This window comes from Harpia harpyja, chromosome 21 (assembly GCF_026419915.1).
Source record: "Harpia harpyja isolate bHarHar1 chromosome 21, bHarHar1 primary haplotype, whole genome shotgun sequence".
In the NCBI taxonomy this organism is placed as follows: Eukaryota; Metazoa; Chordata; class Aves; order Accipitriformes; family Accipitridae; genus Harpia; species Harpia harpyja.
The window spans coordinates 4088835-4109291 of record NC_068960.1 but is presented as its reverse complement, the minus strand read 5'-3'; the positions used below and the strand labels follow the sequence as shown (position 1 = coordinate 4109291).

The 20457-nt window shown below is 54.8% G+C and overlaps 1 protein-coding gene across 3 annotated transcripts in view; it reads right to left on the bottom strand.

Annotated features, from left to right (window-relative positions):
- Window positions 1–20457, bottom strand: part of MAP2K3 (mitogen-activated protein kinase kinase 3) — a 33700-nt gene that overhangs the window by 9900 nt on the left and 3343 nt on the right. For 2 of the 3 annotated variants that reach the window (XM_052772694.1, XM_052772697.1), the window contains exons 2-4: window positions 3579–3611; window positions 3089–3158; window positions 1156–1204 (exon numbers count right to left, since the gene is read on the bottom strand). In XM_052772694.1, coding sequence (XP_052628654.1) covers window positions 1156–1204; window positions 3089–3158; window positions 3579–3611 — 152 coding nt within the window. Of the gene's footprint in view, window positions 1–1155; window positions 1205–3088; window positions 3159–3578; window positions 3612–8857; window positions 8959–20457 lie in introns of those variants that run through there. The other variant, XM_052772696.1, reaches the window with a different exon arrangement.

Sequence of the window (20457 nt, the reverse complement as noted above, 5' to 3'; positions counted from 1 at the left end):
CATCGCCCTGCCCAGCAACAAGAGGCGATGCGCCGACGGAGCTGGTGCTCCCCTCCCCTGGTAATGGGACACACGGCATCGCCTGCACAGATCCAACGGACCCGAGGTCGTCATCCAGCCCCACGGCCTACAGCTGGCCTTCTGCCCAAGCCCTCTTCCTCCACCATGTCACTCCAAAACGCCTGGACCGGACCCCTCCTGTAAACACCGGAGGAGGCAGAGCAGGGAAGCAAGCGAGTCTAGAGAGCTTTCCCCAAGCTACAGCACTCTCCCCTTGCACACACCATGCCCAGGCTGCTACAGAGAGCATCTCTCCCCAAGCTATTAATACACACGACACAATGGCCAGAAAACGGCACAGGCAGCAGGATTGTTCCCTGGACCCAGCCAAAGCTTCCTCTCCTCTCCCCTAACCCTAAAACCTTGCACTGAGGCTGAGGGGCCCAGATCCCATCAGCCAAGGCATCTCCCAGCCTGGAAGGTAAGCAGCTAGATATAGGGCTGATCCAATGCATGGTATTTTTAGCTCGCTTGCAAACAGCCTTCTGCAGCCCCAAGAGAGCCCGTAACAAGAGAATGAAATAAAAGAGAGACAGTGGCTATTTCTAGCAGTGTTTTTCATCAGGTCACTAGGAAAGTCTTTGGAGAGCCGGAGAGAAGCTTTGCGCCCAGCTCTTCCTGGGCCACGGGCAGTAACGCAGCCCTGCGGGTACGCAGGACAAAGGGGACTTTGTTTGGGGCAGCCGGAGAGCGCGGTGAGGCCACACTGATTTAGGGCAGATGGGCTGGGTCCATCCATTCAGACCCAGGTGGCTGGTGGGGCTATCAAGGGACTGCTGTGATCTCCCACTACGGACAAAACTGCACAGCTAGCCTTTGATGCCACCCATCTGCCTTGCAGGGACTGCCCGCAGGCAGAAGAGACCAGCCAGCGAGTGCTCAGGCTCAGAGACGAGCCGTCCTGCTGTGGGATGTCTCGTCCCTGCAAAGATGCATCCCATGAGGCTGCACCAGGAGGGCACCATCCTTCTCACAGGGTGCTCTGAAATCTCAAGATCTGATCTGACAGGTTGTCAGGCATGATCCATGAAACTCTACATGCATGGGGCAAACAAAATTGGAAGCAAGCAAAAAAGAAACCACATTGTCACGTACTTTATCTCCGATGGTAATGAACGCTCTGGAGTCCAAATTCCTCGGGGGCCTGCAAGAAAAGAGAGTGTATCGTGAGAAAGCCCAGCTTCATTAACCCTCTTAGCCAGAGCCAGGTTTCACGTTCCTTCGACCACTTTCAGCCGCTGCTCTCCACCGTGCCTTGCTGTCGTGGGTTCAAAGCAGCCCCCTCCAAACACTCACAAATGCTTTAATCGTGCCAGTAACACCTCAACCCACACCCACGAGGCACTCACTGCACGCAGGCAGTGAGAACCCCAGAGAGTCAGCTAGGCGAGACGTGCATCAAACCAACAGGCTACGAAACCATCCCTGCTCAGGAGATGAGCCCGAGGAACCGAGACCGACGGGATGAGACGTTTCTGTGGCAGAGCAGCTCAGCTGTCATGTTTTGACAGGCAGGTGTTGTAACAGGACAGCCACGTAGCCCGAAACGCACGCCGAGGGAACAACAGGTAATTCCTCACCCGTGAGTCATTTGTGTACACTCGCGGGCCTGTTTCAGGCAGCGTGGCAGGCAGAGCAGGCAGCGCTTCAGTGTCACGCTTTGCACAACACCATGCAGGCGAAAGTCTTCCTTTATGGCTTTTTTCCTCATTGCTGCCCACTTCCCATTATGGGCAGCATGGTACTTTTAGAGCCGACATGAGCTTTTTGTCCCTCGTGCTTTGCTTCTCTGCTGTCCCCATCCCCTGGGACCTTCTAAGAGTGGAGATTGCCCAACTGGTTTAGCCTCTCAATTCCCATCAGAGCAATAAGGCAACCTCTGGCTTCAAGGAAGTACTTCAAGCTCACAGCAAAAGCCTTGCACTGCGCAAATATTTGCACTGCAGCTTGAAAAGGAGCTGTGGATAGCTTGCACCAGCCTCTGGGCATGCAAGCGCCCCACAAACTCCGGCACGATGCCTTCTCGAGGGGAAATTCAAACACCGATAGGGGCAGAAACAGATGCACCCATGGGGGAAGGAGGTGGCTGTTGCATGCAGGGCTCGGCGTGTGCATGCTAGGCTGCACGGCATTAACGGGGGAGTTCCCCTGGCTCCCCCTCCAGCAGATCTGCCCTATCTACCTGGGGTTTTGGTAGTGTTATTTCCTCTTCGGGGATTTCACTGCTTTCCTGGAGCTGGGAGGGTCTTTAGAAAGGGTTTCTGGAGCAAACAAGGCTCAGTGGTGGAGATGCAGCAGCCCAAGGTGTTTTGGAAGAGCACCATGCAAGAGGAATTTAAGCCATCTGCCCTTTGTCAAACCAAGTGCCACTACCCTGGGCTCTCCTCCACAGCATAACAAAGCGTCAGCTGCACAAAACAAACAGGGCAGAGAGAAATTCTGGTGCCCTGAGATATAGCTGGGCACCGGCCCCCGGCACCGAGCGGCGTGCGGCACAGCAACGCAAGTCATCCATGTCCTCCTCACACCAAGGCGGGGAGCTGCAAACAACTCAAACTAGCCCTGACGCACAGGTCAGGGGGAGGATGCTCTGCGTGGCAGGGCATCCCCCAACCCTCATCCCCCTGCTCCTGGCGTGGTCCAGCTGCCACCACCCCTTCTCTTCCCCTCATTCAAAACCTTTCCCTCTTCTTCCCCGGGCAGATTTGCTCTCTCCACCACGCCTTTGCCCTTTGGCACTGGCACAGCCATGGCAGGAAGGCTGAAGTCTCCCAGCAGACTCCTAGCCTTTGCCTTTCAGTCATTTCAAGTCAAACAGGCACCTCCCAGAGAGACACACGCTGTGTATGTGTGTGCATGCACATGAGCATACGTGTGTAATTCTTTCTCATCACCCGGAAGCCAGAGCTTAAGAGAAAAAACTAACTATCCCGATTCTGTAAAGTCTATAGGGGCCATTCCCCTCGACACAGCATTGAATCCAGCTCCAGAGAATCGCCGGCTGACTTTAAGCAACAGAGACACTTACGTAGTATTGGCAACGGGCTGTTTGATGGGGACACATGTTATCCTCAGTTCCCGTTTCTTCTTGCTTTTCACTGGAAGAGAAGATGCACACATGAGCAACTGGCATTTTTACTTTTCTTCCTTCGTGCATCTTCTTGCCTGCAGCAACCAGGTAGGGGAGGCAGGGCCTGGATCCCCTACACTGCAGCTACAGCAAGACAACAAGAAGGTCACAGAGCTCATGACCATTTGCCCAAAATTTCAGGCAATAGCCAGAAGCACAAGTGGGTCTCGATGTTCCTGTTGAGCACTTGCCTGCAGAAATACCCAGGATTGCACTGACAGAGAGCATTTTCCAAGTCTTGCAGCCAAGCGCTGCCTTGCAGTGCTCCTCAGACACCCCAAAAGTGCTCTTTACCCCTCATGGCCATTAACAGTCCCCTCTCTTTGGGGATTTTAATTGCTGATATTCAGGAGACGGGTTAAAGCCGTGATTTCTGCTGGGCGCTTACCTGGTTTGTGCGGCTCCAAGGATCCTTTGGAATCTGAAAGAGAAGGGAGACACCAGCTCAGCCTTCATGCTCCAGACCCACCAGGTACCAACCCCGCATCCCTCACGATCCCACGCACGGCCCGGGGAGAGGCAATATCCCAGCTACGCTGCAGGCACACTGGGCTGCCAGAGCCCAGCCAAGGCTGGCCCGATCCCCATTTCTCCAGCCACAAGAGGTCCCCACGCCAATAGTGATGCACAGGGTTCCCGAAAAAACGCTCCCTGTCCGGCTCCTCCTTGCCCCCACAGCCCCTCAGCCCCCATCCAGGCTTTCTTGGGAAGAGCAGAGCCATTCTGTAGCGTGGGTTAGATCTGGCCACGGAGGGTGACGGCCACCAGACCTCAAGAAAAAAACCAAGGAGTCACTCCCAGCACGAGAGGGGACGCTCCACACCCAACGAAGGGAAACCAGGGCAAAACCAGACAGGAGCTGACTATAAGAGCCAGTAGCAAACTGGCCACAAACCCAGGCTTGCAGAGGCCGAGACCCCGCCAGACAAGGCACGATCCCATCAGGAGTGACTGGTGAGAGGATGCTCTCTTCCCGCTCCTCCCCAACTCCAAATGGCACTGAGATAACACAACCCGCTACCGCAGAGGGAAACGGCGTTCAGACAGGTCCAGGGCAGGCCAAAACACTTGCAGATGAAACCACAGGGATAAGAGAGAACCAGCGTGGGGGTCCAGGGGACAGCAATGGGCACAGGAGACCTGCGCGGGGCTAGGAATCAGCTCCCTGTTGTGCCGCGGACCCCCGGCTGCTCAGCAAAGCCCCAGCCGTTCCTCCATCAGCAAACAGCTCACCCACCTACCCCGACTCGCTGGGAAAATAAATAGACCACGGAGGGGCTGGGATGGGGGCTGAAGTGATACAGCTGAGAGCGTCGAAGTCCTGATCCCCCCCAAGAGAGACGAGGGGGGCAGCTGCGCTTTGCAGTTAAAGGCGCTTCTGGCTGCACGGACCTGGAAGATGCATTAAAAAGCACAAAGAGCGAGCTGTGCTCCAGGCACCGGGCTGGGAGCGGATGGCTCAGCGTGGCCTGGACAGCCCTTCAAAACAGCTCCTACCTGCCTGGCTCCTGGGAACAGGCGTGCGGACAAAGTCCAGCACTCCAAAGGCCGCCGGGGAAGGGAGGGGAGAGGGCGAGGAGCTGGGATTTCAGCAGGAGACACAGCACCGTGTGAGAGCTCCTGCAGCAGCAGCGAGACAGAAGGACAATACACGTCCAGCACGTTCCCAGCACAGACAGCTCCCGTCCCCATCCCTGTATCCCCCCCAACTCCAGATGCCTCAGCTCAGACGGGTGCCTGAAACCCACTTGTCCAGTCCCGTCCTCCCCCAAACACAAACCTCACTGAGGCTGCAGGTGAAAGCTGGTCTGCAAGATACTGCAGAAGGGTCCCAACTGCTGGACCAGCAGCATCCCTCCCTGCTGAGGGAATCAGCACGGATCAGTCCATATCCCCATCTTATCTGCCACCTTTCCTGCATCAGAGCTGGCCCATAAGGGACCAGCACAGTTCCCGTGAGCCACAGGAGCGATGTGAACTTCCAGCTCAATGAAACCAGCCAGCAAGCCACTCCGCCCCAAAACCAATCCTGCTTGGCTGGAAACCATCTTTGGAGACCTGACCATGTCACAGCAATCACAGCTTCTACTTCATGAGCCTGCAAAGTTTCCTTCCCCATCGCCCATCTAGCAGGGCTGCAAGGGGGACTATCAACAGCCCAGCATGCCCACCGATGACACTTTGCAAAATACCTGGTTGAGCAACGACAAAAGCAAACGCAAAACAGAGCCAAAGGAAAGATGCCACCCATGGGTTCAGAAATGCCTCCCCTTCCCGCGCACAGCCTCTCGCTACTCAGCGTGGGGGGGCCGACCACAAAACCTAAAAACTGGGGTCCCCAATGTCCTTCTGCACCCAGGCAGGTCGGGGAGCTCACACATCCCGTCCCATGCCATCCCATCCCATCCCATGCCATCCCATCCCATCCCATGCCATCCCGGGGGACAGATTTAGCTCGCTGCTGACCGGGGAGCTTCGCACCAAGCATTTCTCCTCCACGACCTGCTGCAAAATGCAGACAGCGGTTTGCACGCAGCCCCCCCAAAGCAGCTACCAGCCAGACCTTAACATGAAGCCCTGAAATGCCCCCCATTCCGGCTGGTATTTTGTTTAATCTGTTTGCTCTCCTTCTCCCCAATTGCCATAGTAACCCCACACAGCCGGCACAAAGCGCCTTCTGTGCCGCCGGCTCCCCTGGCAGCGCCGGCCGCAGCGCGGTGACTCACGGGGCAGGAGCAGGGTCCACACGCTCCCGGAGCCAGGCGTCCCGCAGGCTGCGGCGTCAGCCCTTCCTTAGCCCTGGCTGCAAAAGCCAGGCCAGAAGGAGCTGGGAGCACCCAGTCTGGGAATCAATAGGGAGAGCGTTGTTCGGTGGAGCCCGAGTTCGCAGGCAGGAGGATTTGCAAGCGCGGGTTAGGGGGACAGCAAGGGACACGGAGATTCCCCACTACAAACCCCCTGCACAGTACAGGAGGGTCATTTATTGCCTCTGCGCGTCAGCCATCCCCTATGAACTCTGCTATAACAGGGCCCCTGCACGTCACCCCACTTCCCTGTACCCCCAAACTGCTGCCCTGGACTTCCCAGCATCGTACCGCCTGGGTCAGCAACAATCCCCTTCCCACCCCGTCCTGCCTAGCCGCAAAAAGTATTTCCTAGCTCCAATCTGCAAAAGCACAATTTAAACCGGAGGTATTCTGCCACCACTCCCAGGCTCTGGCTGGGCCACCTACGCCAGCGGAAAACCCAGCTCAGCCCATGCTTGCAGGAATAAAATCACCCGCGATGCTGCCCTGCAGCCAGGGGAGCTGAGGCAGAGATTGGATTCGCCTGTTACGGCTCTCCCAATATTTGCCATGAGTTTTCCCACCACCCTCTAGGCTGACCCGAACTCCTGCTTCTTGCTGCAAGCTTTTCCCACTGCTTGCAGCAGCACTGTGGGTCTGGCTGGGCAGAGATGGAGTGGGGCAGGCACCACTTCCCCTTGAGCACAGCCCGGAAAAAAAAAGAGAAAAAAAAAAAAAGAAAAAAAAAAAAAAAAAAAAAAGAGATGAGCAGTCCCACCCTGAAGCTCTGCACAGCCAGCTTGGGGCAGGCAGAGCCCCAGTGCGGGAGATGGGGGCACAGCCCAGCAATTGCCCCCCCACAAGCACCCCGTGGCTGCTGGGCTGCCTGCTGCAAGCCCCAGAGCTGGATGTGTCACCTCCGGGAGGTGACCTTGTTCCTGAGGCTCTGCAGCCCCCCAGGAAAAGCCCACGCACTTGTTTCAGGGTGAATGAGGGTGGAGGAAGGACTGGGGGTGGGGAGAAAAATAAAATGGGATGAACAAAAAGGCAGTGGGATGGGCATGACAAGACCTTGCAATTCAAGCCCTTCTGTCCCGAGTACATCCCAGGGCAGCATTTGCTTTTAGCCCCCGCAGGCAGCTGCTGTCAGCTCTTTCTCACCGGCCAGGCCTCAGCACCGTCCGTCCCGCGTTTGGGATCCCAGCAGAGTTGGTGCAAGAGGAATTGCTATAACATGAAGAACAGTTTAAGTCACCTGAAAATCCTAGAAACACGCTAGTTTCCCAGGGCACTGGGTTCTTGCAGGAGGGGCGGCTGCAAGCACAGAGCAACGCAGCTCCTCGCTAGAGATCCCTCCACGTGGGCAAAAAGGCAGCAGCGGGACAAGGTGTCATGTCGGTGACATGTCCTGGCTACCCCTGCAAGCCCCAGGGTTCTGCTACCAACCCTGGGCACGAAAAACGGCTGGGCGCTGCCGGTGCGGCACTCCGGGCAGCGGAAGGGGCTGCCGGCCGTGGGGGCACGCGGCACAGCGCCTTGCACCCGGGCAGGGGAAAATTAGCTGACAGAAGTTCCTGGTGCAGACAAGATTCTAACCCACGTGATGCTGCAGGCACGTAACTGCATCCTTTATGCTAAGAAAGGAACCATTTCCTCCTAAAGAAAAAAAAAAAAAAAGCCTAACAATTTTTTTCTCATGCTATAGCCTCCACCAGCTAAGAACTGACACAGACATTTCCTGGAACTGCTTAATTCAACATTTGAATCCTCATCTTTGCCACCACCAACTTCAGTTCTATTAAGCTGCACCTCTCCTGGCGTAGGCGGAGAGAAACAAACAGGACAATCTAAAGAACTGTAAATAAAACTATTTGCCTGAGCCGACCTTTGAAATTAAACCTCTCCGCTGCCTCCCCAAGGCTCTGGTTCCAGCCCCAGGTGAAATCCTGGGACGGCTGCAGCACGGGAGGCTGCTTCCAGAGCCGCGCCGCTTTGTTAGTGCTGGGGCAAATGTTTCAGATGCATCCCGGTTCTCCTCGATCCGAGGAGGAGAGTCGAATGCCATGGATGGGGGCAGAAAGCTGTAGGGTGGATCCCAGCCCTGCTGCAAAGAAAGAGCTGGAACAAAAAAGCATCAAGAAAAAAAAAAGAAAGAAAGAAAGAAATTAGAGGCAGGGTGCAAAGCAGAGAGGGGAATTTGGTTGCTTTGGTCACAAGAGCCAGCTCCTCACAGGCACACTTTGTGCTATTTTCCACCGTTGAGAGTGGAAAAAGCTATCTGTGGAAGTGGAAAAAGGGCCCTCAACCTGCCGAAAGCCGTCACTCATCGGCCCGCCAAGGTCCCACTGCAGAGAGGGGCTCCGACGGGTCATCGCCGCCCCGCGCTCGCCACTTCTGCAAAAAAAGCAAGCGAGGAGGAGGAAAAAACCACGCTTCAGAAAAAGCCCCTTGCAGCCCCAAAACAACCTGTCAGCCTGCATTGAATCAGAGCTCCTGACTGCCGTGGGTACCCGCCTTTCCAATGCAACAGGCTTTTTAGCAGGGGACGACCACGCAAGAGCTGCTGGAAAACCCTGTGTCCCAGGAATGCAACCAGGACCGGAGCCAGGAGCTAGCTTTACCCTCTGAATATTTTCCTTTAGCCATGCTAGATTTTATTTTTTTTACAATTAAGATGCCAGTGTTTCAACCCCCCAAAAAACATGCAAGTTTCCAGTGCTTTAAAAATAGATCCCTGCTGCAAACACTGACCCCCCGCCCAAGCAAGGGGAAAGAAGTAAAACCGCGTGGATTGACCCAAAAAAGTTACACGGTCCCTTTTAGCACCAGAATCAGCCCTTCACTCTCCCCCACCACGTGTTTTGGAAATTGCAACATCTACCTTGCTTCTTGTCCATGGTTTCCCAGAAATGAAGAACAGCGCCGGCACGCCTGGCAGAAGAGTGGGACGGGGGCGGACTGGAGGAGGGAGGAGGGAAAATAAAAAAAAAAAAAAATAAAATAAAAAAATCCCACAGGATCCAGCACACGGCACTTCTCGCAAGCACCGATGGTTATTTTCAGTGGGAATGCATGGCCCGAAGCGCTCGCCGGCTTCACGCGGCTCTCCTCGCCCGGTGTCCCTGGCTCCTGGGGGTCCGCGGGGCCGGCGGCAGCGGCGAAGGCGAGCTGGGGGAGACGGGGAAGGTAGAGCCGCGTTCCCTCATCGGCAGCTGCCGAGGTTGGCCGGTCTCAGCTCCGATTACCCTTGAAAGCTCAACAGTTGTAAAAATTGCAGCAGCGAAATAGCAGATGACGTCAACAGGAAACTGGGGGGGAGCCAGCTCCAGCTCCGGGAGCCATTGAAGCACCGGATTGCTACAGTGCATCCCAGTGGGACGCGTTTTCTTCCGACAAATTAAATCATTCAAACCCAGCCTGCAGCAGAGAGGCAGAGCCCGCTCCTGCCTCCGCCATCCCCCTCCCCAAGCATCCCACCGGAGCGAGCCTTGCTGGAGGACAGTCCCGCCACCACCCGGCATCAGCCGGTCATCGGAGCAGAGGGAAGCCCACGCTCGCCGGTTTGGGCACCGAGGGGGTGCCGGGATAGAAAGAGGTCACATTTCTTTCTGCTGCAGGTGACACGCTAATTGCTTTGCCACTAACAACTATTACCACAACAAATAGTAGAAATATTGTTCCATGACAATACCGGTACGGAGCTTAGCGGCTATTGCAGGGTGACAACCGAGACAGCATCTCTGGTGGCAAAATATAAATCGCTGCATGGATTTGGCTGGTAAATAGCAAGGGAGAGAGACGACGGCGTGGAAAAAGAATAATCCTTCATTTCTCTGCAAACACGTGCAAGAAAAGCCATGGAAAAGTATCGCTGCTCTTCCCCTTTCCCTCAAAACCAGCCTGGCAGAAGCCAGCGCTGACACTCCTGATCAAAGCCAGACTCAGCTTTGACAGGCTGCAGTTTTGTTTTTGATTTCTCTGTCAGCCCAGAGGGGAGATACTGTACCAGCTTCTTTACCTTAAACTACAGAAAAAACATGCCTCCAGTTTGCTCCTGAGCTATTCCCTAACTCGTAGGCTGTGCCAGGCCATGCACATTTGCAGGCAGAAAAGTCAGAGGTCAAGGTAAATGCACATACCAACATAATGAGTGACTCTAATTTTAAATAGTGTTTATATAAGCCCCAGAAGGACTGCGGAAGATATTTTCTCAGGCACATTTCCACTCCCAGGGTATAGTTTCAGGCACAGATCATCAGCACATAAAGGATGCTGATGCAGGAGCTGCTATCACAGATGGCACAGAGAGCCACCAGCACCCATCCCCAGCACTCCCGGGGAGAACGATGCTGCGTTGTCCTTCTGTCATTAACTCTCTGGCTTGATGGCTAATTCCCTGACCCAGACATAAGATGCTCCGGGGATCTCTACAGACACCCACAAAAATCAGTGCTGCTTTGGAGCAGAAAGTCCCTAACCCAGCAGGTGGGATGGGAAACACGATTTCCTTTGAATTAGTCCTGGTGGGTTTTAGTGCCCAAGGACCAGGGGTGGTGTAAAGCAGAGCTTCCCGACATCTCAAAAGCATCTTAAAAAACCAAACAAACAAAAAAAACAAAACAAAAGGAAAAAAAAAAAAAAACAAAACCAACCCAAGCATCCTTTCAAGTCTCACCCTTGGCAGCCCTTTCAAAAGTTTCCTGACGCGGTAGGAATTGCCCAGCCTTGAAAGACGCACACCATTTGCCATTAATCATCTGGCCCTTTATGTGCTACAGGTAATCCCAGAGGAACAAAAGGCATCGGGTGTTCCGCTGGTGTTAACGAAGCCTTCCCACGCCTCGGTGCTGGGACGTCACCCCACGACAGCCGAGGGAAGCCGGGAGAGCAAATCCTGGCATGGGGAGAAGTCAAGGCACTCGCTGCAGGTCCAGGTATGCCGGGAGAGAGCCAGGGACAAGGATGGCTCCCATCGCTCCCATCAGCCTCCTGCCAGCGGGCTGGCTCGAATAAGTGGAAGAGCACACCCTTAAAAACAGCAATGAGCTCAAACAGTGCCCTGCCAACACCGTGCCCCTCTCCCCACCCTTCCCCTGCAGACAGGCAGCGTCTCCCAAGGCCAGTTTGGTTCAGGCTGGGTCACCATCGCAGCCGGGAACCGGGGAAGAGCCACTTTGCCATGAGCGGCAAAAGAGGAATGCCCCATTTAGGGTCGGCAAGGAGGTTTTTATAGGAGCATTTGGGGTTGAGCAAAAAATTAACGGTTTCGCCTGCCCCGAAAGAAGAGTTGCTGCCTGGGCAGGGGGTGATTTTCACGGGATACCACATTCCCCCCGATCAGGGAAAAGTCCACGCACCAGCCGGCCGCGCTGTCCCAGCGCCACGCTGCCCAATGCCCGCTGCACCTCGCCATCCGACCGGGAATTGCAGCAGTTTCCCTGGTCAAGGCTGTTAATGCAGCCACTGCCCCAAGCCCGGGATGCACTCGCCTTTCCACATATGAGGTGCATGTCCCATGGGAAAGCCCCACGTGCCCAAGCCATGCACGGGACCCGCAGCCTGGAAACTCTGCAGCAGCTCTATTTTTAAGCAAAGCCTTTGAACCGAATCCAATCGGAAAGGGAACAGGGTCATCTTTCTCATCCCCTCGGACGGTACTTGGGGACAATCAATCACCGCACAGGACTCATCTCCTCCGGCGGAGCGGGATGTCACACCGACGGTGCCGCCGGGGCTGGGCGAAACCGATGCAAGGGAGAAGGGTACGAACCTCCTGGTACCCAGCGAGGGATTTGGGGACAGGCACGTTAGCCGAAACTACTGACAGCCAGAAGTTGACATTCGCGCTGACACCTCTGGGTCTTGCCACCACACCCGGCCTCCGTGCACCGGCCAGATAACGCCGCCACGAGCCGCGCCGGCTCTGCCGGCAGCTCCGGGAGGATGTCACCGCCCAGTTACATTCCAGTTGTATTTTTAGGTTACCTGCATAACCCCAAGGGCTGGAAAAAAAAGTTTGATTTTGTGTTTTGTTCCCCCGTGGCAGCTTGCTATCCTGCAGCCCCGTGACGATGGAGCACACAGGCTCCCCTCCAAGAAACCACATGTGAGCGGAGACCAGACTGACTTTACAAAGCTGAAAAACACCGGCTAGCTGGCATTTGCATTATGTCATTATAGGACACACTACATACGCGCCAAGAGTTGTGCTGCTTTGCACCAGAGCTTGTGCAAAACCCCAGTGCAAAGGTGGTTACGGTCACAGGGGCATCTCTTTGGAGCAGGCACCGAGCCGGAGTGCAGGCAGAGCATCCTCTGGGAACAGTGCCACAGGGCTGGACACTGCCTCCTTTGCATCCATCGCTCCAACTGGATTTTCTCCCCCCAAAAAAGCAGCAGCAGAGGTCACACCTCCTCAAAGCTCAGCTGCAACGCAATGCCAATGTGGACCCACTGAGGGTAGGCTGGGGGGCAGTGGGAAAATGCTTGGGATGGGTAATTAATTAACCCAACCCACAGCTCATCAGGAACTACAGAGCTGGGCAGCACACAGGTCCGGCCAGCCCGCAGCGTGCGTGGCCAGCGTGAAACCCGCGGCCACGAGCCACCTCGTCTGCGCAGCCCGTGCTGGTCCCACGCAGCTGCAGACACTGGTGTGCTGCCATGAGACAAAGGTCTGGAAGCAATCCCAGCCCCAACGCCTTAATTGTTAGGAGAAGGCAAAGGAGACGGTGCTTAGAGAAAAGCAAAGAGCATGCTAAAAAAAAAAAACAAACCAAAACCCAAAAACAGAGAAAAAGGAAGAGGCAGAACACCCGTCACCTGTGCCTATCTCCCTGCCAGCAGGTACCCAGCTCTCCCCAGAGCAATGCTCTTCCCTTTGATTTCTCAGCCCATAGGCAAAGCCATGAAAAAATAAAAGCTGTTTGGAATTGATGTGACCAGCTGGTGACAGTTTCCTGGTGGGAGAAAAAACTCAAACCATTTTTGGAATAGATCAGCTTGACAAGACGCACACGGTTAGTTAGTGGGAAAGGAAAAGAGTCATTTGACTTTTTAATTGTCAGCTGTAACTCAACTCCAGAGTCAATAGACACTCCTTTTTCTATCCAAATTGGTGCAATTCAAGTACTTCCAGGTGCTCCCAAAACTCTGTAAACTTGGCAAGACAGCAAAAGTATTCCCTCTCTGCTTCTAATGCAATTCTTTAAAAAAAAAAAATAAATAAAAAAATACTAGCTTTCCATCATCCTCCCTCCAATTTCTTTTGGGCAGGGATAGAGTGATTTCATCTCTGCAAATGATGTAAGACAGAGCAGGCACCCGCTCTGAAAACGGAATTTATGGAGGGGAAAAAAACCAAGGAAGGCCTCAATGTCCGCAGTCGCCTGCTCCAGGAGAGGGGCAGAAACAAGAGACCGACCCAGGTGCTTTCCTGGCCCAGAGACTTCGGGCAGGACTTTCTCGAGACCAGCATCCGCGCTGGAGAATGGGGCAGGCGGCTGCTCGGATGGTACACAGTGACGTTACCCTCTGGGACCTGGAACGCTTCCCTGATCCTGGGATGCCACCGCAGCTCGGGCGGACAAAGCCTGTGCATTTTCAGAAAAACCTCTGATCTCCGGTGGTGATCCAGCATCGCATCTCCAGGGCAGAGGAGCGGGGAAAACCTTTGATCGTTTCTTTTGGAGCAGGGTGCCGATCCATCCGGTGGCTTATGGAAAGCAGCGGGCGAGTGCTGCGGTACACTCCTCTATGTCTCCTGCTGTCCCACACCAATTCTTTGCTTTTTGGGGGGCATCTTCAGTGTCATCCCTCTTCCCTGCCTCTCTCACCCTCTCCCCTCCCTGCTCAGGGTTACCAGGTAGAAGACGCAAACGCAAAGGGCTCATCACGCCAGAGAGATGGTGCAAAGCAGACACAGCCAGTTGAAGTCCCTAGTTTCTCCACTCAGTTTTTCTGAGAGAAAAAAATCCATCCCATCATGAGGTGAGGGGGGAGCCGGGATGCCTCCCCGGGCTCAGATGCGGCAAAGGAAAACTATAGGCTGAGAGCAGCCACGAAATACGGAGACTGTCCAATTCCCCTCAGGCCACCACTCAGCCTTATCTCCATGTAAAGCCTGATACCACACTCAAACCTCAGTGCCCAGCCAAAAAGCATCAGTCTTAACCCGCTAACGATGCTCCCAAGTCAAGAGAGGTGGCAGGTGACCCGTTCGGTCCCCGTAACCTGCTTGCAACAGGGCTGGGAGTAAGGGCTGATGTAGCAAGGGGAGAGCCGGCTCCTGAAACCCCCAGGAGAGCTCAGCCACAGCGAGCCAGACCTGCAGCCTCTTTTCCTAGCGTTAACCACACCATCCCTCCGACCCGCACCGCATACCTCTTGCTCTCCCATCGCTGTTCCTCTGCCCCAGAGGACAGACTACATCCACATTCCCAGAACAACTCCCACGTCCAGCTGGTCCATGAGATCAGCTCCTGCTGCTCACTGGTCTAGGAAGTTAAAGATATATATATATCTATCTCATAAAAGATAGATAAATAAATAGATAGATAAGAGAAGCACCACATACTTGCTAAGCACCAAGTTTTGCAGAAATCACCTGCAAACATTTCTCCTTTGTTCCTCCAAATTCCCTGCTGCAAAGCTTAAAAATCCCCCCCCCCCCCCCCAATTAAAGGCTGGACCACCAGCACGCTGAAAGCTGCTGCCAGCCCCACTGCCCAGCATCACCCTGCACCATCCCCCCCCGCGGGCTCTTATCTGAGGCTGCAACAGCTCTGCTTGGGGAAAACACGTATTTTGTGGTGGATTTGCCCAGTACCCACAGGGCAGCTCTGATTTGTGCCTGGGAAAGGCAGGGGCTCCGCGGGCGACGTGCCCACGGCTCGGCAGTGTTCCGCCACCGTGGTCCCGACGTGGCTGCCGGCAAGAAGAGCACAGCCTCACTGCGCCGCTTCCCTTTGGGTGGGCTTTATTCCCCCCCCACTTTTTTCACTCCTCACCTACCTCTCTCGAATCCAGCTACCGCGCTGCAATTTTTCCAGCGTTCAGAGGAAGTAAGCATTGCAGGCTTTTGCTAGTAAAGGCGGATCAAAAAGCCATCACCCTGTCCCAGGAAGCCAGCGGTCTCCGCAGACAGGCCAGTGCCAACGCATCCGGCTCACGTCCCGGCTCAAGAGCTCGCAGGCTGTGAGTCAGTGCAGCTCAGCCTGCAGCTTCTCGTGGGGCACGCTTAGGCCTTGCAAGAACCATTTCCATTTAAATAAGAAATAATAAACTTTAAAAAAATCCCCTTTACCCCCAAAGAGCGAGGCTCACACCAGCGTTTTGGGGAAAGGCACGGTGCGCTGCGGGGTGGCGCGCGAAACGGCAAGGAGAGGAGTTGGAAGGAGATGTGTGAAACGTCAAACCTGTTTGAGATAAAGGGAAACACACGCTGGCTCCCTTCCCTGCAACGGTTATGCACGGTTTCCCTTGCTGAGCTGTGACTGTAAAACCCCACGGGGAAATCCACAGTTACTGAACAAGAAATTCTTTGTGGATCCAAAATTAAGGGTAAACTCTTGCAGCAACCTGGAATGTACACAGAAAAAGAAACCACACGTACAGGAGAGCCACTGGAGGAAAAGCTGAGTCGCTTTCTAGCACCTTAGCAAAGCACACGCAAGGCTGATAAGTGTTTCAATTAATATTCACCCAGAATTTTTGCCTGGCAATTTCTAGAGGCACCTCCTCCAGCCTCCGCTTTACTCTCATCACCCAGACGTCCTTCAACAAACCAGGCAGGGGCAGGTGTAATTAACACCTGCGAAAAGCTTCTCTTGGGCAAGAGAGCAGCGTCTGCAGAGCACAAGAGGCAGCCCGGCCACGGCACAGCCCCACAGGTATGCTGGGCTCGGAGGACAACCCCAGCCCTGGCCGGTGCCAGCCATGCTCCGGCAGCCGGTGCTCACCACCGATGCTCCCGGCCAAGCAATCGCAGGGATCAACCCAAAACCTGGAGGAAACGAGCTGCAGATGCTAACAAAGAGCGAATAGAGGGGGCTGCAGAAGCAGCAGATCTAAAACACCCACCGCATCCTCCTTTTTTGGCAGCCTTAAGGCAGCGTGCAGCTGCTTCCAGCCTTAAGGAAAACGAGCGCTGCCGAAGAGAGACAGCCGGAGCACAGCGCGGAGGCTGGTGTAGATCCATGCGGGTCCCCTGGCAGCATCGCCACCCACCTCCCACCACCCCCCCCAGCGCCCGCATCCTCCTTTCTGCACCATTACATCATTTTTTCTGACCACCGAGCTCTTGCCCAAGGGGATGGCAGTTGGCAGGGAGCATCGCGGGCGAGCCGGGTGCGGATTCGGCACGGGGTGGATGATTTTAGTTGCAGGGAGACCAGGGAAACCTCGAAAGCCAGCTGGGCACAAGCGCACCCGCACAAAAATGTCTTGCGCTGCCCTGCCCTGTGCCAGCAGGGATTTTCTGGGTGCAGGCACGGGGTTTTACAAACAGGCACGTGGGCCTGCCACCTACCCCCAAGCACCTTCTAAAGGTGCTTGGAAGATGACAAAGAGCAGTCAAAGCAATGTATCAGCGCAAGATCGTTTCATCTTTGGCTGAGGTGCAACTTGGCAGCACGTCAGGAGAGAAACCAAGCGGTCCGCAGCGGCTGGGGATTTTTAACTATGCAGAGCAGCTTTCTCAAAAAGCCTCGACGGTGAGCACATCTGGCTCTCAGAAAAAGAGCCACGTCATTTTTAGTGACGAGCTGCAAAGACATCCTTGCATCTTCAGGACAACACACCCCCCTGCAGCCGTGCCCGGCCACGGGGTGCACGTTCAGGACTGACTCAGAGGGACCGTCCTCGGGGCTGCACGCTCCGCTGCTCCGTCGTCTTCCTCTCGAGCCTCAACTTTCCCACTCTGACACCAAGTAAACCAAGATCTCCATCCTACGGCAAAAAAATACCTCCACCACGCGGTGTATTCGCCCTTCGCTACCTTTAATAGGAAACTGTCTCCTGCAGGGAGAGATGCATGCAGCAGGAGAGGACATCTGCTCCAGCTGGGGCAAATGTCCTCCAGCAAGCCGGGTCAGGACGCTGCCACCTCCAAGGGCTGCTGTTAACACACACCAGTAAAGACGGCCAGGGCAGGCTGCAGCCCTGCGGGGCCACAGCACCCGACCCACCGTAACCAACTCCTGCCGCGCGGGCAGGCTGCCTCATCAGCCATCCCTGCAAGATTCAGGCTAGGAGGGAATTTATATACACACACCACAAAGCAGTATCTAACCGGCCTGCAAGCCCAGACAAGCTGACACTCCCTAGATAACCTCGTCATCCTCCCTTAAACCACCCCCCCCCCAACCCGTCCACATAACCAGCCCTGCGTGTTTATGATCTGTCAGACACATGACTGTCACCTGCCAAGCCCTGCAGACGAGCTTCTTCCCCTCCTGTCCCTCTGTCCTGCACCACCGGTCATTGCATCGCCGCTCCCACCCGCACCCGTCACCGGCACATGGTAAGGAAGGACGGAGCTCTCGGCACCCGCGGCAGGACCCATCCCGGCTGCGGGGTTTTACGCGTTCCTTATCGGAAATCTCCGAGACCTTTATGGGAACAAAATGCAATCATTAAAAGCTGCTTTTAAGTTTCCGAGAAGACACAACAGGCACTATCGAGGCAGGAGACGAGGCAGCAGGGTACAAACGCCCTGCGACAAGGGGCACTCGGTACCCAACGGGCAGCTCCCAGGGAGGAGAGGGTCCAAGCACCACCGTCATCCTCAGAAAGGTTCATCGGATACAAGCAGTTAGGCTGATGCCAGTGCCAAACCACAGCTAAGGTTAGCAGCCTCTGATGGGAAATTACTTGTATCGAGCACTCTGGAGGTTTCTTCCTTTCCAAAACTAGATTTTTCTTTGGTGGTGGTATGGGGGGGAGGAAGGGTGGATGCTCTACAAAACAACTTCTGGTAAGTTTTGTCTCCTCCTCATCCTGCCTCCTCTTCCACTCAAGTTATGTTTTTAACGGAATTTTTTTTTTTTTTTTTAAATAAGCATTTCACTTGAAATGATGAAATTAAGGCTTAGAGCATGGGACAGACCTAGCTTAGCAGTGGCCCTCCCAGAGCGCAGTGCAGGCAGGACAACAGAGGCTGCGGCAGTCTGGTGGGTGCCAGACACCCCCCAAAGCTTGTCATGCACCCTGCCAGCTCCCAGAGGAGGGGGCAACAGCCAGGCCATCACCTTCACGCGTCTCCTTCCCTCGCTTCCCGGCGAGCGAGGCTATAAAGCCATTGCTCCCAGGGACCGGAGGGAGCCCAGGGCACCACACCCCAGTGCACCAAACAGCTCCCCGAGGTCACAACACTCACATTTCGGAGAAACCAAACTCCAGCATTGGATGTCTTTAAAAACAAGATCGGGTGTCTTTTTACACAATCTGGCTTAATTCGCCCAAAAGCTGTTGGACCGGCTGCAGTAATTCTTGGAAGTGACATCCTGACCTCCAGCCGAGCACGATGCTCGCCATCATCCCTTCTGTCCTTAAAGCCCATGATTCAAGCGTTTCCCCATTTCCCCCTACATTAGATCCAGCAGCACACAGGGGCAATCACGCCCCACAGAAAAGCCCATCAGCCTCCAGGGCTTGAAAGGGACGTGCTCCTCCAAAGTGCCGTCCATCTTCTCCTGCAACAGGTCGACAGAGCAGACAGCGCACAACAGAGCCCTCTGGTATTATGCCCGTGGATTAATTAAACCACGTGGACAACACAGCACAGCATTAGCTGGAGAGGATCCACCTCCCCTCCACCTTCATCCCACTGCAGGTCCAGAACCTCCCCCAGCATTAGGCAGCGATTCCCTCCCTCCCTCCCCGACCACGAGACCCCCAGACCCTGCCCTTCCCCTTAGCCACACTGTAACCCACCGCATCCCGCACGGGCAGCGACTCTGCTCCAGCCTTTTGCTGGACACACAAGTGGCTGCAAGAGAAAGATGCAGGCAGGGAGCCCTGTCCCAGCTCCAGAAAAGGGAGGAGAGACTGGGACCCACTACAAACTGAGGCCAGCTGGGACCACAAGACACTACCGTGATATCCGACATAGCTGCAGTCGTGCCCAGTAATTAATGTATTTCTTGGGGCGATGAACTTTTAGACTCACAATGCTGCCACGGAATCAGTGCAGCATCGTCCCCACCCAGATGAGGGGGTGTGTAGAGATGGGGTATCTCCCAGGCTGAAAAAAGAACAGAAACTTCCAGTTTCCACCAGAAAAAAATCCTCTCTGCCCTCTCCCTCGCTCAAAATCTCTGGCTAACACTCGACCTGCGCTACAGAGTTTTGTCAGCAAAAGAGGCGGGGGGTAGATCTAGCTCCATACATACCCACAAGCAGTCCTGAGTCATGCCAGTAAAACCCCAAACTTTTTGTTGATACAGTAAAATCACATCCCCAGCCAACACAAGTTCCTCTCACAACTCTCTCCCCAGCAAACAGCCTGCCTGGGCAGTGCCTTATTAACACCAGTGAAAACCATCTTCCGTCCAAAAACCCACAGAGCCCCACGTCCACAGCAGTGGCTTCTCGGGTCACAAAATCACCCGGACCAGAAACCCGCACCCGTTCCCAGGCACCCAAAGGGAAGCTCTATAAAACACATGAGAGTTTCCTCCAGCGACGACCACCTTTGCAAACAACAGGGGCAAAGCAAACTCCGGTTCAGCCCTGGACTGCAGCCCAGAGCTGGAAAATAAAAGCAGCAGCCTTCAGGGAGAAGCATTATCCACTGAAAAAAAGCAGGGGAGCATCCCTCCAGGGAGGGAAAGGGATTGCTGAAGCACAGCTAAATATTTATCACATCCAACATGATATTTTCCAGGCGCCCACCGTTATGCTAGCAGAAAGGAGGAGGAGGGCAGGTGCAAAGCCCTGTGCTCTCTCTATGATTGTCATAATTAACTGGATGCAAGCTCCGTGATGCTTCAACTAGAATTAAAATGAAAACCTGCTTCTGTGGGATCAGAGCTCCTATCTCTGCAACCCCCCCTGCCCACGCACACCCAGGGGACACCAGGCTGGTGGCTGCTCTGCCTGGACACGACGGGAGCCCGAAGGCAAAGCCCTGCTTCTGCAGGTCACGGCCCCATGTGTATTTTCAGCAGAACTGCCTTTTTTTTTGGGGTGGCGGCAGGAAAAGTGTGAATGGCACGAGACAGTACAGGATTCACAGATGACTGAATTGCCTAACGGCGGTGTGCTCCCACGAAGGGCATGGCCAGGGCGCGGGAGGGACGCATCCCCACCGCTTATTTACCTACCCAGAATAGACGTACCACCAGAACAAGTACGAGTTCATCCCCAGGTTCTGGCATTTCTAACCACTGATTTTTCCAAGCCTCGGTGTCAAAGGAGAGCTGCCTCCCCAGAAACACAGCCTGGCTTAGCCGGATCCTCTCCCCTCTCCCCAACAGCACC